Here is a 17228-nt window from a genome sequence, read left to right on the forward strand (position 1 = left end):
ATTATTCCAGGGGAGACCCGGGAATGTTTCTACTGTCACGAATTCGGGCACCTCATTGCTTTATGTCCTAGAAGGAGAGAACAAACTCAGTTAAGAGAGGATAATAGGCCATCTACTATTGGGTTAATCCGTACACGGCCTGGTATCACTCCGCCTGAGGATGAACAAATAGTGGATGGAGCGTTTGAACCTTTTATGTCCTCCGGGTTTGTTTCTCTCCCCGGTGGGGATGGTGTCCAAATTCCCATAACTATTTTGCGTGACACCGGAGCGAAACAGTCTGTCATTTTAGACAGTGTGTTACCTTTTTCTGGAAAAACGTACTGTGGTTTTGACGCGTTGGTGTGGGGAATAGAGATGAGCGTTTTTCGAATCCCCATACACAGCGTATATCTGACGTGCGCTCTTTTCTCTGGGCCAGCTAAGGTTGGCGTGCGGTCCGATTTGCCTGTGCCCGGAGTAACGTTGATTTTGGGAAATGATTTGGCGGGTGGAAAGGTTTTTTCTCCGCTCGAGGTCGGTGGAGACAATTTGTCCGCTCCGTGCGTTTTTGCCCCAGTGGTGTGTGAGCCGTCAACGGTGTTCCCTGTGTGCGCAATTACGCGCGCACAGTCAAAAAAAAATGGTGAGGCGGTGGACCTCACAAAAACATTTATGGGTTCTTTAGATGATGTGTCAGGCACTCAGCACTCAGGCACGACTGTCAATTTGTTGCCTAGTGATGCTGAGCTGAATTTATCAGTGGATAAACCCCAGTTCATTCAAGCACAACAATCTGATGATACGTTGAGTACATGTTTTGCTAGTGTCGGGGCACCAAAAGAAATCCCCCATCCTGTTATCTATTTATTAGATGATGGTGTTCTTGTTCGTAAGTGGTCTAAAAATGATTATGACTCGGTATATCAGGTGGTTGTGCCAGAGCCTTTTCGTCCCCAGGTTCTGAGCTTAGCTCATGATCATGTTTTTTCTGGGCATTTGGGAATTAGAAAAACGTATGATAGAATTCTACGGTGTTTTTTTTGGCCTGGGTTAAAAAGTGACGTAGTGAAATACTGTCGTTCATGTCACATATGTCAGGTGGTGGGCAAACCCAACCAGGTTATTCCACCAGCTCCATTGCAACCCATTCCAGTGATTGGGGAACCATTTGAACATGTAATTATTGACTGCGTTGGTCCATTACCAAAGACGAAATCTGGCAATGAGTATATTTTTACTATTATGTGTGCCGCAACTCGTTTCCCTGAGGCAATTCCGCTGCGTAATATCAAAGCACGGACTATTGTAAAAGCTCTAATAAAATTCTTTTCCACATTTGGTCTGCCGAAGGTGACTCAGAGTGACCTTGGGACGAATTTCATGTCTAAAATATTTGCTCAGGTGATGGAGGAGTTGGCTGTCACACATAAGACTTCAAGCGCTTTTCATGCAGAGTCCCAAGGTGCTATTGAACGTTTCCATCAGACATTAAAATGTATTTTGCGAAAATATTGTCTGGAACACGAGCGAGACTGGGATGAGGGGTTGCCTTTGTTACTGTTTGCAGTTAGGGAAACCACACAGGAGTCCCTGGGGTTTAGCCCGGCCGATTTGGTTTTTGGCCACACGGTGCGTGGCCCACTACGGTTATTACAGGAGAAATGGTGTGCAGATAAACCTAGCCCCAGTCATAACATTTTGGACTATGTTAGTGATTTTAAAGGGCGACTTCACCAGGCGTGTGAGACAGCCCGCAAGAACCTAGCGGGGGCCCAGAAAAAAATGAAGATAAATTATGACATTAAAGCAGTGGCCAGGACATTTCAAGTGGGTGAACAGGTACTAGTGTTGTTACCTATGCCGGGCTCTTGCCTGCAGGCTAAATTTTCCGGTCCTTATTTGGTGGAGCGTAAAATAAGTGATAATAACTATGTAATTAGCACTCCTGATCGAAGGAAGAAATTCCGGTTGTGTCATATCAATATGATAAAAAAGTACGTTACACGGGATGGGGATAGTGTTCAGTCCACATCTGTGGTGACGCCGGTGGTCAGTGTTAATGTGGCGCCTGCTCCATATAGTCCTGAGGTGGATGGACTGTATGTGGGCAGTGCGCCGGTGCCATGCGCCAGATTACAGAATTCAGAGATTCTTAGGAATTTAGACAGCCACTTGTCTACGTTGTCAGAGACGGCTCGTAGTGATATTAGTGAGCTAATTTATAGTCATGTAGAACTGTTTGGGGATCACCCCACACAGACTACCGTGCTTCATCACGATGTGGATGTGGGAGAGCAAAGACCAATAAAACAACATGCCTATCGGGTCAATCCGACAAAAAGAAATTTAATGCAGAACGAGGTAGAATATCTGCTGGAGCGTGGATATGCGGTGCCTAGTTCTAGTTCATGGAGTTCACCGTGTTTATTAGTGCCCAAACCTGATAATACCGTTCGTTTTTGTACTGATTACAGGAAAATAAATGCTGTGACAAAACCAGATTCATTTCCACTGCCTCGTATGGAGGATTGTGTGGATCGTGTAGGGTCTGCACAATATGTCACGAAACTTGATCTTTTGAAGGGTTATTGGCAAGTGCCATTAACACCCCGTGCGTCGGAGATTTCAGCTTTTGTCACCCCCGATAATTTTTTGCAATATACAGTTATGCCCTTTGGGCTGAGAAACGCTCCAGCTACGTTTCAAAGATTAATGAATAAAACTTTGGCAGGTATTAAAAATTGCGACGCTTATTTGGATGACGTGGTGGCATATTCATCCACTTGGGAGGAACATGTCCAAACCCTTTATGAAATATTTGGTCGGCTGCGGGAGGCTAATCTCACTGTTAATTTGGCAAAATGTGAATTTGGGAAGGCGACCGTAACCTATTTGGGCAAGGAGGTAGGTCAGGGCTATGTGCGCACTATTGCATCGAAGGTGCAGGCGATCATGGATGTCCCTATTCCCCAGAATAAACGCGATCTTCGCCGGTATTTGGGGATGACGGGGTATTATCGTGGGTTTTGTCGAAATTTTGCTGAGGTAGTTGCACCGTTGACGAGCTTAGTGAGCCCAAAGATTCCGTTTATCTGGTCCCCTTATTGTCAAGTGGCATTTGAGTCTGCTAAGGCCCTTCTGTGCAGCGCGCCTGTCCTTGCAGCCCCAGATTTTTCACGGGAATTTAAATTGGAGGTTGACGCGAGTGCCCTGGGGGCAGGGGCAGTATTGGTGCAGGAAGGTGCCGATGGTATTGATCACCCAATTTGTTATTTTTCAAAGAAATTCATGAGACACCAGGTGAATTACAGCACTATTGAAAAAGAGTTGCTTGCCTTGTTGCTTGCGTTGCAACATTTTGAGGTCTATGTGGGGTCGAGTCCAATGCCTATCAGGGTGTATACGGATCATAACCCGTTAATATTTTTGGCCCAAATGCGCAACAACAACCAACGCTTAATGCGGTGGTCCTTGTTGCTGCAGGATTTTGTTTTAGATATTCAGCATAAGAAAGGGAGGGACAATATTATGGCAGATGCTTTGTCTCGCGCTCATTAGGAGGGCGTCCGGGAATCAAACATTTTTTTGGGGGAAAATGTTTGATTTTTCGGGAAGGGAGGTGTTACGATATTGAAGGTGGTATTATATGTTATGCGCGGATAGGTTTCTCTCCTCTCTGTGGCTGCGTGGGTCTGTGTGTGCGTGTGTGGTAGAGTGCGTATATGAGAGCGTGGAGCCTGATTGGATGATCATAGGAGGGGAGTTCCAGTCGCAGCCAGTCCGGATTGGTGTCCAGAGGACAACGCCATCTTTAAAAGGCTGTCAGTGAGCCGGCGTCAGCGAACCCGTGCCTTCCTGACTCCCAACCCGTCTGTCTGCCTGTTCGCTGTTGTAGTAGCCATTTGTGCATGTGAAGCCGGAACAGATAGTTGTATGTGAGCTCGAACAAACACTTGATTCCATAATAGCGATTACCGCTGTTTAACACCTCTCGATCTATTATTCTCAGCTAAAGGGGAGAGGGCTGGGTTTTTCTGTTGATTTATTTCGGTTCCTATTATATACTTTGTTTTTCAGTTAAGGAGGGGAAGTATATTGTCTTTTGTTTATTCTGGATAGGTAAGCTATTTTTCTGTTCTAGTTTTAGTTTTGTTGTACCCTGTCCTCCACCCCGGAGGTCTGTCAATCCGAGAAAATGTAATAAAAACACTTCAAAAGTCGAAAGTAAACTGGTTCTTGGGAGTTGGGAAGGTCGGTGTTTCCACACCATATTATGTGGTGCTCTGGTTTCCCCTAAGCCGGAGCGTTACAAATGCACAGTAACCAACTTAGATACAGTCCAAATGCACAGTAACCAACTTAGATACAGTCCAAATGCACACAGTAACCAACTTAGATACAGTCCAAATGCACAGCAACCAACTTAGATACAGTCCAAATGCACAGCAACCAATTTAGATACAGTCCAAATGCACAGTAACCAGCTTAGATACAGTCCAAATACACAGTAACCAACTTAGATACAGTCCAAATGCACAGTAACCAACTTAGATACAGTCCAAATGCACAGTAACCAGCTTAGATACAGTCCAAATGCACAGCAACCAGCTTAGATACAGTCCAAATGCACAGCAACCAACTTAGATACAGTCCAAATGCACACAGCAACCAACTTAGATACAGTCCAAATGCACAGTAACCAACTTAGATACAGTCCAAATGCACCAGTAACCAACTTAGATACAGTCCAAATGCACAGTAACCAACTTAGATACAGTCCAAATGCACACAGTAACCAACTTAGATACAGTCCAAATGCACAGCAACCAACTTAGATACAGTCCAAATGCACAGTAACCAACTTAGATACAGTCCAAATGCACAGTAGCCAACTTAGATACAGTCCAAATGCACAGTAACCAACTTAGATACAGTCCAAATGCACCAGTAACCAACTTAGATACAGTCCAAATGCACAGTAACCAACTTAGATACAGTCCAAATGCACAGTAACCAACTTAGATACAGTCCAAACGCACAGCAACCAATTTAGATACAGTCCAAACGCACGGTAACCAACTTGGATACAGTCCAAATGCACACAGTAACCAACTTAGATACAGTCCAAATGCACATCAACCAACTTAGATACAGTCCAAATGCACAGTAACCAACTTAGATACAGTCCAAATGCACAGTAACCAACTTAGATACAGTCCAAATGCACAGCAACCAATTTAGATACAGTCCAAATGGACAGCAACCAACTTAGATACAGTCCAAATGCACACAGCAACCAACTTAGATACAGTCCAAATGCACAGTAACCAACTTAGATACAGTCCAAATGCACCAGTAACCAACTTAGATACAGTCCAAATGCACAGTAACCAACTTAGATACAGTCCAAATGCACACAGTAACCAACTTAGATACAGTCCAAATGCACAGCAACCAACTTAGATACAGTCCAAATGCACAGTAACCAACTTAGATACAGTCCAAATGCACAGTAACCAACTTAGATACAGTCCAAATGCACAGTAACCAACTTAGATACAGTCCAAATGCACCAGTAACCAACTTAGATACAGTCCAAATGCACAGTAACCAACTTAGATACAGTCCAAATGCACCGCAACCAACTTAGATACAGTCCAAACGCAGAGCAACCAATTTAGATACAGTCCAAACGCACGGTAACCAACTTGGATACAGTCCAAATGCACACAGTAACCAACTTAGATACAGTCCAAATGCACAGCAACCAACTTACAGTAGATACAGTCCAAATGCACATCAACCAACTTAGATACAGTCCAAATGCACAGTAACCAACTTAGATACAGTCCAAATGCACAGTAACCAACTTAGATACAGTCCAAATGCACACAGTAACCAACTTAGATACAGTCCAAATGCACAGCAACCAATTTAGATACAGTCCAAATGCACAGTAACCAACTTAGATACAGTCCAAATGCACAGTAACCAACTTAGATACAGTCCAAATGCACCAGTAACCAACTTAGATACAGTCCAAATGCACAGTAACCAACTTAGATACAGTCCAAATGCACACAGTAACCAACTTAGATACAGTCCAAATGCACAGCAACCAACTTAGATACAGTCCAAATGCACAGTAACCAACTTAGATACAGTCCAAATGCACAGTAACCAACTTAGATACAGTCCAAATGCACAGTAACCAACTTAGATACAGTCCAAATGCACCAGTAACCAACTTAGATACAGTCCAAATGCACAGTAACCAACTTAGATACAGTCCAAATGCACCGCAACCAACTTAGATACAGTCCAAACGCACAGCAACCAATTTAGATACAGTCCAAACGCACGGTAACCAACTTGGATACAGTCCAAATGCACACAGTAACCAACTTAGATACAGTCCAAATGCACAGCAACCAACTTACAGTAGATACAGTCCAAATGCACATCAACCAACTTAGATACAGTCCAAATGCACAGTAACCAACTTAGATACAGTCCAAATGCACAGTAACCAACTTAGATACAGTCCAAATGCACAGTAACCAACTTAGATACAGTCCAAATGCACACAGTAACCAACTTAGATACAGTCCAAATGCACAGCAACCAACTTACAGTAGATACAGTCCAAATGCACATCAACCAACTTAGATACAGTCCAAATGCACAGTAACCAACTTAGATACAGTCCAAATGCACAGTAACCAACTTAGATACAGTCCAAATGCACAGTAACCAATTTAGATACAGTCCAAATGCACAGTAACCAACTTAGATACAGTCCAAATGCACAGTAACCAATTTAGATACAGTCCAAATGCACACAGTAACCAACTTAGATACAGTCCAAATGCACAGCAACCAATTTAGATACAGTCCAAATGCACAGTAACCAACTTAGATACAGTCCAAATGCACAGTAACCAACTTAGATACAGTCCAAATGCACAGTAACCAACTTAGATACAGTCCAAATGCACAGTAACCAACTTAGATACAGTCCAAACGCACAGCAACCAATTTAGATACAGTCCAAATGCACAGTAACCAACTTAGATACAGTCCAAATGCACAGTAACCAACTTAGATACAGTCCAAATGCACAGTAACCAACTTAGATACAGTCCAAATGCACAGTAACCAACTTAAATACAGTCCAAATGCACAGTAACCAACTTAGATACAGTCCAAATGCACAGTAACCAACTTAGATACAGTCCAAATGCACAGTAACCAACTTAGATACAGTCCAAATGCACAGCAACAAACTTAGATACAGTCCAAATGCACAGTAACCAACTTAGATACAGTCCAAATTAAGGCTGGGCAATACATTGAAAATGTCTCGATATCGAGGTATCAACATGCGAGGTATACATATCGACGAAGACGGCTTGAAATGAGGTATTGGTGTATGTGTCAAATTAATGAATTATTAGTACACTAATAGTGTCCATATGTGTAGCTCATTTCACCTGTCATAGAAGTGTCCGGAGATGGGCGGGAACCACTCCAGGGTGATGGCGTTGTGATGCTGCTCCACCACTTGGGGCGCCATGGGCACCGGAGGCGGCTTGGAGGCGGGCTGCCAGGTCTGGTAGATGAGGTCCAGGTAGCAGTGCATCCTCGCCACCTGGTTCAGCGTGAAGGAGTCTGTGCAGGCGTCGTCTGTAAAAAACACCATGTAAACTCGTTATCAGTGTGGGTTAGGATTAGTGGTAGAAATAGTACAAACAGTTATTTTTTTGACGTAAATGAAAGTATCAATTCTGGAGGGTAGAAATACTACTGTTAAGTTAAAGGTCTGCAATAATCAGGTGGTGGTGGTGGGGGGGGGGGGGGGGGTGTTCGCTGTCGGGCAGAAACCTTGTATCTCCAAGTTTCACATTTGTAATTTTTTTCACCAAGTAAAGCCCTGCTTCATCATACAAGGTCGTTGCACAAAAGTAGTGAAAACAGCAGATCTACAAGCACACAACGCCTCGCGGTGCGAGGCGTTGTGTGCTTGTAGATGCTTGTAGATCGGCTGTTTCCACTAGTTTAAATAATTTTTAAAATGATAAATGCAAAACGAACGGTTTTGGACATAGAAGGTTTTCACCCGACAACGACGATATATCAATTTGAATCAGAATTATTTATGTAGGGGTCCTTGACAATAAATAAATAAATAAATGCGTTTGAGAACCACTGCTGTACGGCGTTAATGCAACAAATGCACACATGCTTAGTACGTACAGTGCGTGCTTCAGTGCTTCAAACTCACCCGCGTAGCTCATGTAGTTGTTGAAAGGGGTGTGCGTGAAGTGTCGGCAGCCGCAGGTCTCGTTGCCCGGCTCGGGGTCGTGGCAGCCCTTGTACTTCGGCGTGGGGTTGGTGTCGGCACAAAGGTCCCCCGTCTCCATGGAGGGCTCGGTCTCCAGGCACGCGTCGTTGCACGACTCGATCTCCGAGATGCCCCGGAACACGTGGTACAGTCCCAGGCTGTGGCCGATCTCGTGCACCATGGTGTCGGTGTGGCCGAACGTGCCGTAGAACGAGGGGTTGAGAACGATGCCACCTAGAGATGACAGGGGGGGAAAGGAGTGTTTAGTTGCTTTCGGGCAGAAACCTCTCATCTACACATCTAATTGCGACCGTCAGGTGGCAATTAGTATGAAAGCGGCCAGCTCGTGTCCGTGAGTGAGTGAGTGAGTGAGTGAATGAGTCAGTGATTTTTTAGTAAATTAACGCCCTACTTGATCGTACTACAGCGTCACACAAAAGCATCAAAAGTAGCAGATCCGCGAGCTCGCGTTTCCAGATTGCAGATCTGCTACTTCTGATGCTTTTGAATTTGGAGCCTGAAAAGTAACACTTTTGGAATAGGGATGGGAAGATATGAAAATGTCATATCACAATTATTGTGGCGAAAGAAATCGCGATTTACGATATAGATCGCGATAATCAAAATCCATTAACCTGGGGTGGAACATTTGCCAAAAAATAGCAGATCTACAAGCTCACACTTGTAGATCGGCTATTTTTTGGCAAAGACAATTGATAGAGAGTGAAAAAAGACTGAATCAAGTACGTATATAATAAGTACCTTTTCCAATTATAGATGGTTTTAAGTGGTACCGGATATACAGCTCAGCAAATAAAAGGTGAATTGATCCCAGTGCATGAAGGAGGACGATATCACGATAAATTAAATCTCCACAATACGATTATCGTGAGTGTTTTTTTATCACGATAAAGGATAATATCACGGCTTGTCCCATCCCTATTTTGGACATATGAGGTTTCCACCCGACAGAGACGACACACACACACACACACACACACACACACACACACACACACACACACACACACACACACACACACACACACAAGCACGCTGTGCTCTTTGTAACTGCAGTTCAGAAGCTTTGTGTGCGTAGTACAAACGTCTCTTCCAAGTGTAAAGAGGAAGTGTGCGGTTTACATAGGACACAGTTAGACAATGCATTATTCATTCATGTACTCCTGCTTCATTATCACCTTCCTCCTCCCTGTCAGAGCACAGACCGTGGAGAGACACAAACTGCTCGGGGCACGAACTGTAATTACTCAAAATCAACAACTCGCACTGCCAACAAAGTGGTTGCGTGTGCATGCATGAACGTACTTCACGTGTGTGTGTGTCTGTGTGCGTGTGCGTGTGCGTGTGTGTGTGTGTGTGTGTGTTAGGGATGGGACGATAAGCGATATTATCGTTTATCGTGATATAAAACACTCACAATAATCGTATTGTGGAGATTTCATTTATCGTGACATCGTCCTCCGTCATGCAATTCACCTTTTATTTGCCGAGCTGCATACCTGGTACCATTTAAACCCTCTATAATTTGGTAAAAAGGTACTTATAATATAAGTACTTGATACAGTCTTTTTTTTACTCTCTATCAAATGTCTTTGCCAAAAAATAGCTGATCTTCAAGCTCACAATGCGTCGCAACACGACGCATTGTGAGCTTGTAGATCGGCTATTTTTGGGCAAATGTTCCGCCCCAGGATAATGGTTTTTCATTATCGCAATACTATCGTAAATCGTACAACAGTGGTTCTCAAAGAAATCGTTCTTTTGTCACAATAATCGTGATATGAAATTGTTATATCGTCCCATCCCTAGTGTGTGTGTGTGTGTGTGTGTGTGTGTGTGTGTGTGTGTGTGTGTGTGTGCGTGCGTGCGTGCGTGCGTGCGTGCGTGCGTGCGTGCGTGCGTGCGTGCGTGCGTGCGTGCGTGCGTACCCAAATGTGTCAGCGCTTCCTTGTCCCAGGGCCAAGTGGCGACTCCGGCCAGATCTTCATCGGACGAGTTGGCAAAGAAGACGTTCAGGTGAGTGGAGCCGTCCAGATTCAGGATCTCTTTCAACTCCTTCACGTCCAGATAGGCCCTGGAGAGAACGGATCCACATTATTATCATTTATTTATTTATACTTTTTTTTTAGGGGCGATTCATTTCTAGTAAACTATAGTCAAGGACCCCCGAATTTCAAAATAGTTTGTGCCAGGGACCCCGAGAACATCTGCACATCTGCTATTTCTGATAGGGGTTCCTGACACAGAACATTTCAGGGTGGGTGGGTGAGTCCGGGCCAAATACATGGGGGGTCCTTAGCACGCACAAAAAAGTCACATGCGTCACACATAACAAAAGCATTAGAAGTAGCAGATCGACGAGCTCGAAGCGTAACGTGCTTTCTGGCTTGTCGATCTGCTACTTTTAATGCTTTTGCGTAACAAAAGCTGTGAATGCAGAAACGTAACTGTTTTGGACATATGAGGTTTCTACCCAACAGAGTCTATGTAGAAATACCTAAAGACCTAGAAAAGACAATGTATGAGGCACTAAAGTCTCAATCGTTTCAGTTATGGGATAAGTTATGGGATCACAACTTTAACAGAAATATTTTTGAAATAAGGGAAATAATACACTTAAAGGAGTAGTTCACTACCCAAAATGACTTTTTTACTATTGATTACTCACCCCATGGAGACTTGAGTTCAATAATAATGTTTTGTATTTGTTGCATTCCAAAGACAAAACATGTATTACAGTAAATGTACATGGGATGAGTAATCAATAGTAAAAAAGGTCATTTTGGGGGTGAACTACTCCTTTAACACAGGTGACAGATTGCACAATACGATAGTTCGAAAAGTAACTTTGAATATTCTCTAGTCTCTACAGTTTGTTGAAAACAAAAGGAATTGAATAATGTTCTTCATTTTATAAAATGGGTGGCCAGCTATAGGTTGAACAGTGTGTAAACCTACCTACAGTACCATAGTAAACCATTCACTGAAACGTGTTCCTATACACAGGACAGTATTGTCATATTTCTATTGAATAGGCCAACCCTAACTGTTAACAGTCACGGAACAGACTCAAGAATCAGAGATAATTTTCACCATAATGTTCAGCATAGAATACATTGTCCAGAACTAATCTCGCTAAACTGAAGGACTGGTCAATGTCAAAGCTCACAACAGTAGGCCAACTCAGAACATCCACATGTTATTTTCCACATAATGTTTCATATTTCGGGTAAATATTTAACTTTTAATTTCATAATGGAAGTCAATGGGGCCTGGACCCGGGCCGAAACCGTGCCCAAGTGTTTTCATAATGTCCACATTATAAACTGATAGACTTACATAAGAATTATCCAACCTTTTGTTTTGTCTTTGTTCTATCATCATCATCATCATCATTATTATTTTGTACAATACTGTTGCGTGTCTGTACCCAGGGCCAAGGAAGACAGACAGATTACAATCGTATTTATAATCACCATAACATATCATTCCAAGGCAGCAAAACTGTCATTCATTTTCCTGAACCCATAAATGTTGTATCTCCAAAAGATCCTAGCTGGTGGTCCCCGGGCTGATAGTATCAACACGCTTAGTCAACTTTTGGAAAGGCGAGGATAATCTGTTGCAAATGTTGTCAGTGTCGGTTCATTATTTTCCAAAGCCTTTGCAAAATCAGCAATGCCCCCTTGCGATACTGCAGATACACTAATAGGAACTTTATCTAAAACCAAAACACCAAATATGTCCCAAGCATCACAAATTAAGATTCCCTTCGGATGTTTTGACCCACTTTGGGGTGACCCGCTTGCCCAACGCCGTTGTTTGTGTGTGCTGGGATCAACGCGATTTAGAGAGGCAAACAAACGGAGCTGGATGAACCTGCCGCTACAGCGTTACTGAGCTGTAGAACATAAACCCAGCTTGATCCCTCCAAGGGTATCTCTGACATGGAGAAGAAGGTCCAGCGCTGCTGGGGCGTTATAGGCAGCCGTTTGGAAAGACAGACGTTTGGCTGAGTCCAAGGGGCGGTGCTGTTATCCAGCACAGGAGGTCAGAGAGGTTTATCAGCCGTGAACGAGAGGAGATAAAGTGGAGCGCCACACGCACCATCAGTGCCAATGTTGATTTCGTCGACTACAGCGGTGCGTTTGGAAATGTGCACTCAACGCACTGGTGTGCCATGTTGTCATTCGTTTATTCGGTGCGTTGTCGTTCGGAAATGCATTGCGCGGCACACCGGGTTGTGCCGAGTGCACGCACTGAACAACCCTAATCAAAAGGTTGGGTTTGGCAGTGTGGTGTGGTGCGTCGGTGCAGTGTTTTGATTGGTTGGTTTTCATGGCCGTGGTCTCAAGCGCTTCTCAACGTTGAACAGTGGAGGAAATGATAGCAAAATTCTGCATTTGGGACTTATTTGGGCTTCATAGTTTGACACACATCAATGTGTAAACCAAAAGAAGGTGGGACAATGTTGTGAATTAAATTATATTTCATAGCAACGTTACTTAACGAGCATTTACTATCAATCGAACTGTTGTAAGAGAAAGCTAAGCTAGCCAAGGTTTTAGGGTTTCAACTGGTCATTCGGAAATAACTGAGAACCCCAAACAAGATTTGTGGAGTAAAGTAATTCAAAAAATATTCAAAAATGTCAAAGGGATTTTGATATAGTATTAACATTTTTTTCTGGGGACCCCCTGGAACCCCAGACCACACTTTGAGAACCCCTGTATTAGACCACGGACCACCATAACTTTGAGAGTGAACAAATGGAACCATATTGGACCCATTTGTACACTCTCAGCGTTACAGCCTGATAAGGGTCCATTTGGTTCCTTTCCCAACAATCAACCATCATCATTTGCCTGGGGACCCCTTCAAGGACTTGAGAACCGATGTTTTATTGGACAAGCTCACAACGCTCACAACACCCGCAGCGCCATTGCGAGCTTGTAGATCGGCTATTTTCAGGCAAGGAGGTTTGGTCTAGACGGGGAGAAAAAAAAGAGCAGACCAGTAATGAGGGTTCAAGTGGTTCAATTGTCTATAGACATTAGTAAGCATCCAAAGTAGCAGATCTACAAGCTCAAAAGGTGTCGCTTCGCGTCGCGTTTCGAGCTTGTGGATCTGCTACTTTTGATGCTTTTGTGTGACGCTGTAGTGTGATTAAGTAAAGCGTTAGTTAAAACACACACACAAAGTTAAAATATAGGTTACTTAAAGGAAGACGTTGCCACTTTTCAAGCTATCTTCATATAATAGGTCCTCACTAATGTTCATAATAAAATTGCAAAAAAAATTAAATCACACCCGTGTGAACTGAGCGGTGGTCGTGGTGTGTGTGTGTGTGTGTGTGTGTGTGTGTGTGTGTGTGTGTGTGTGTGTGTGCGTGCGTGTGCGTGTGCGTGTGTGTGTGCGTGTGTGTGTGTGTCTGTGAGTGAGTGAGAGGGTGTGTGTGTGTGTGTGTGTGTGTGTGTGTGCGTGCGTGCGTGCGTGCGTGCGTGCGTGCGTGCGTGCGTGCGTGCGTGCGTGCGTGCGTGCGTGCGTGCGTGCGTGCGTGCGTGCGTGCGTGCGTGTGTGCGCGCGCGCGCGTGTGTGCGTGCGTGTGCAGGTGTGTGTTTGTGTGCGTGCGTGTGCAGGTGTGTGTGTGTATTGCAGTTGATGCTCAGGCTAGACTCAACAGGTTAGACTCAACAGCACCCTCTTTGGTCACTCAGTGGAACTCAGGAAATAAAGGCTACAGACCCACACGGACGAGACACGGAGACACGCATACACACACGGCCATGCTAAGGAGCGGTCTAACCACCGCTCAAAAAATCTACTCGGTCCAGGTCTCTTAGGAGAGCTGTGGGAAGTTCAGAAATCCACAGTCTTGTGACATCGTTTGACAGTTTTTTTTTAAACAATATTTTTGAAAAAATAACAACAGCTTCCACTTTAACATTGCAACTTTTCAGGAATAGAAAAAAGCCTGCATTTTCTATTAGCTTGGATTCCCCATTGATGATGTCACAAGACTATGGATTTCTGAACTTCCCACAGCTCTCCTAAGAGACTTGGACCGAGTAGATTTTTATTTTTTATTATTTTTGCAATTTTATTATGAACATTAGTGAGGACCTATTATATGAAGATAGCTTGAAAAGTGGTGAAGTAATCCTTTGAGTGTTACTCAATTAAATACACATTGGTTACTGTCCTCCACTCATTCCATCCAATGGCTGCACGAGCTGCAGGTGGGGGGGGGGGGGGGGGGTGGCACTACACAAGCAGAGGACCAGGGGGTTAAGCAGAGAGAGAGAGAGAGAGAGAGAGAGAGAGAGAGAACAGATGATATAAGGTCCCTCTTCCTAATAATTTCAGGAATTTCATTATTTCCTCGGAAAATATTTGTCCAACTTTTTTGGCCCGGCATGAGGGGAAAGAAGGGTCAGGGGGTTTTTAATGCTGAGATGAGCAAAGTGAGCGCCGGTGGTGGGTTGGATACGACAAGCCGCCGCTACTACCGTAAGGGTCAGAGCCTGACTAATTTACCTTCAATTACGTCTAATGCACTTGGATCACTTGCAACAACAGAACGTGCATCAGATGTTGAATGGAGGAGGTTTGGACGGACACACACACACACACGCACACGCACACGCGCGCGCACACACACACACACACACACACACACACACACACACACACACACACACACACACACACACACACACACACACACACACACACACACACACACACACACACACACACACACACACACACACACACACACACACACACACACACACAGCAGTGAAAACAGCAGGTTATTATAGCATGACCAACCGAAAAAGTCTGTCGGGGCAGAAATCTCTCGTCCAACATATATCGTCGTTGTCGGGTGGAAACCTCGTATCTCCAAGTTTCAAATTTGTACGTTCTTTTGTTCGCAAAGTAAAGCCCTGCTTCATCATACAAGGGCGTCGCACAAAAGTAGTGAAAACAGCAGATCTACAAGCACACACACAGCTTGTAGATCGGCTGTTTTCACTAGTTTGAATCACTTTCAAATGATAAATGCAAAACGAACAGTTTTGGACGTACAAGGTTTCCACCCGACGACGACGATATTTTAACTTTTTGTGGCTCTTTTTCCGTCAAATTAACACCCCTACTCGATCATACGGCAGCGTCACACAAAAGCATCGAAGGCATCAGATCTGCAAGCTCGAAACACTGCAAGCTCGTAGACGTGTTACTTTTGCGACTTCTGAATTTGAATCGTGAAAGTAACAGTTTTGGATATATGAGGTTTCCACCTGCCAGAGACGATTCATGTGTGTGTGCGTGCGTGCGTGCGTGCGTGCGTGCGTGCGTGCGTGCGTGCGTGCGTATATGTGTGCGTATATGTGTGCGTATATGTGTGCTGTGCTAGTGCAATGGTTCTCAAGGCTGGGGTCCTTAATGGCCGTTTACACGGGGTCCTTAGGCACAGGGTCCTCCGCGTCATCAGCGCCCACACCCTAGGTGGGGTTGGCGAAAGGGCCTTTCTGTGTGGAGTTTGCATGTTCTCCCCGTATCTCCTAGGGTAGATACCCTCACAAAAAACATGCAGTAATCCTGGTCTCTACCCCTCCATGCCTGATGGAGGGGAAAGGAACTGGTTGGAATAACGTGTTCCTTCCACGCGCTACGTCCAAACCGGGGGAAATCCCCACTGTCAGGTGAAAAGAAGCAACTTGGACTACTCATGTATAGAAGGAAGCATGAGCTCAGTCCGTTATCTCCCCAGGCGCGGCAGAGGGAGAGCAGAGCCCAGGATTACATATAGGCAATTGGCACAGGGTGAAAGAAATGGGTTACAAAATTGTGGGATAAAAATAATAAGAAAAAATATATATTGACAGGAACCAAATGAACCTTACAGGCCTGTGTAACTCAGGGAGTACAGGCAACCTGTGACCAAATGGACCTGTGCCCATGGTCCTCCTCCAGGGGCAGGGAATGGGAGATTATTACCCCAAGCAAGGGAGTTCAAGAAAAAAAGAATGTGTTTATTTTGACAGTGCTTGTTCTACATTTCTGTCTAATAAAATATTCAATCAATCAGTGAACTGTTCTGGCTCTGTGAGCCATCTCTGGATGAGCCAGCGAAGAGGGTTTATCCACCCAACGGCGAGGACGTAAAACACGCGAAATGTTTCTTTTGGCACTGATAAGTGGTTTGTGAGATTAGCTAACCAGACTGACAAACACACGCTGTGTAAGAGGTTGAGAAACGCTGTTCTGGTGCTAGCGTAGTAGCGCACGTTCCAGGCTCTTCACTAGTAGGGATGGGGCGATCGATGCGTCATATTATCGTTTATCACGATAATCGTATCGCGCAGATTTAATTTATCGCGATATCGTCTTCCGTCATGCACTGGGATCAATTCACCTTTTATTTGCCGAGCTGCATATATCCGGTACCACTTAAACCCTCTAGAATTGGTAAAAAGGTACTTATAATATACAGTACGTACTTGATACAGTCTTTTTTTGTACTCTCTATCAAATGTCTTTGCCAAAAAAATAGCCGATCTACAAGCTCACAGCTTGTATATCTGCTATTTTTTTGGCAAATGTTCCGCCTCCAGGATAAACAGATTTTGATTATCGCGATAATATCGTAAATCACGATTTCATATCATATCACAATAATCGTGTAATGAAATGTTCATATCGCCCCATCCCTATTCACTAGACCAGTGTTTCTCAACCACTGTGCCTGGGGACCTTTGGTGTGCCCCTGAGAAGGGTCAAGTGTGCCCCTTGAAACTGCTTGAAAGCCAGTATTGTATTTATATGTTAACTATTGAAAAATAGCAGATATACAAGCTCACAGCGCGGCACC

At 44.2% G+C, this 17228-nt stretch overlaps 1 protein-coding gene and 1 long non-coding RNA gene across 2 annotated transcripts in view; one reads left to right on the top strand and one right to left on the bottom strand.

The window, feature by feature from the left end:
* Window positions 1-17228, bottom strand: part of pappaa (pregnancy-associated plasma protein A, pappalysin 1a) — a gene marked incomplete at both ends in the record, with an annotated part of 282732 nt that overhangs the window by 226704 nt on the left and 38800 nt on the right. The window contains 3 exon segments of the mRNA XM_080743260.1: window positions 7476-7668; window positions 8267-8560; window positions 10276-10421. Coding sequence (XP_080599386.1) covers window positions 7476-7668; window positions 8267-8560; window positions 10276-10421 — 633 coding nt within the window.
* LOC308299483 overlaps window positions 1-17228 on the top strand; it is a 711129-nt gene that overhangs the window by 11168 nt on the left and 682733 nt on the right. The window lies entirely within an intron of this gene.

The sequence above is a fragment of the Nannobrachium achirus genome (assembly GCF_963921795.1).
Source record: "Nannobrachium achirus genome assembly, chromosome: 15".
Taxonomy (NCBI): domain Eukaryota; kingdom Metazoa; phylum Chordata; class Actinopteri; order Myctophiformes; family Myctophidae; genus Nannobrachium; species Nannobrachium achirus.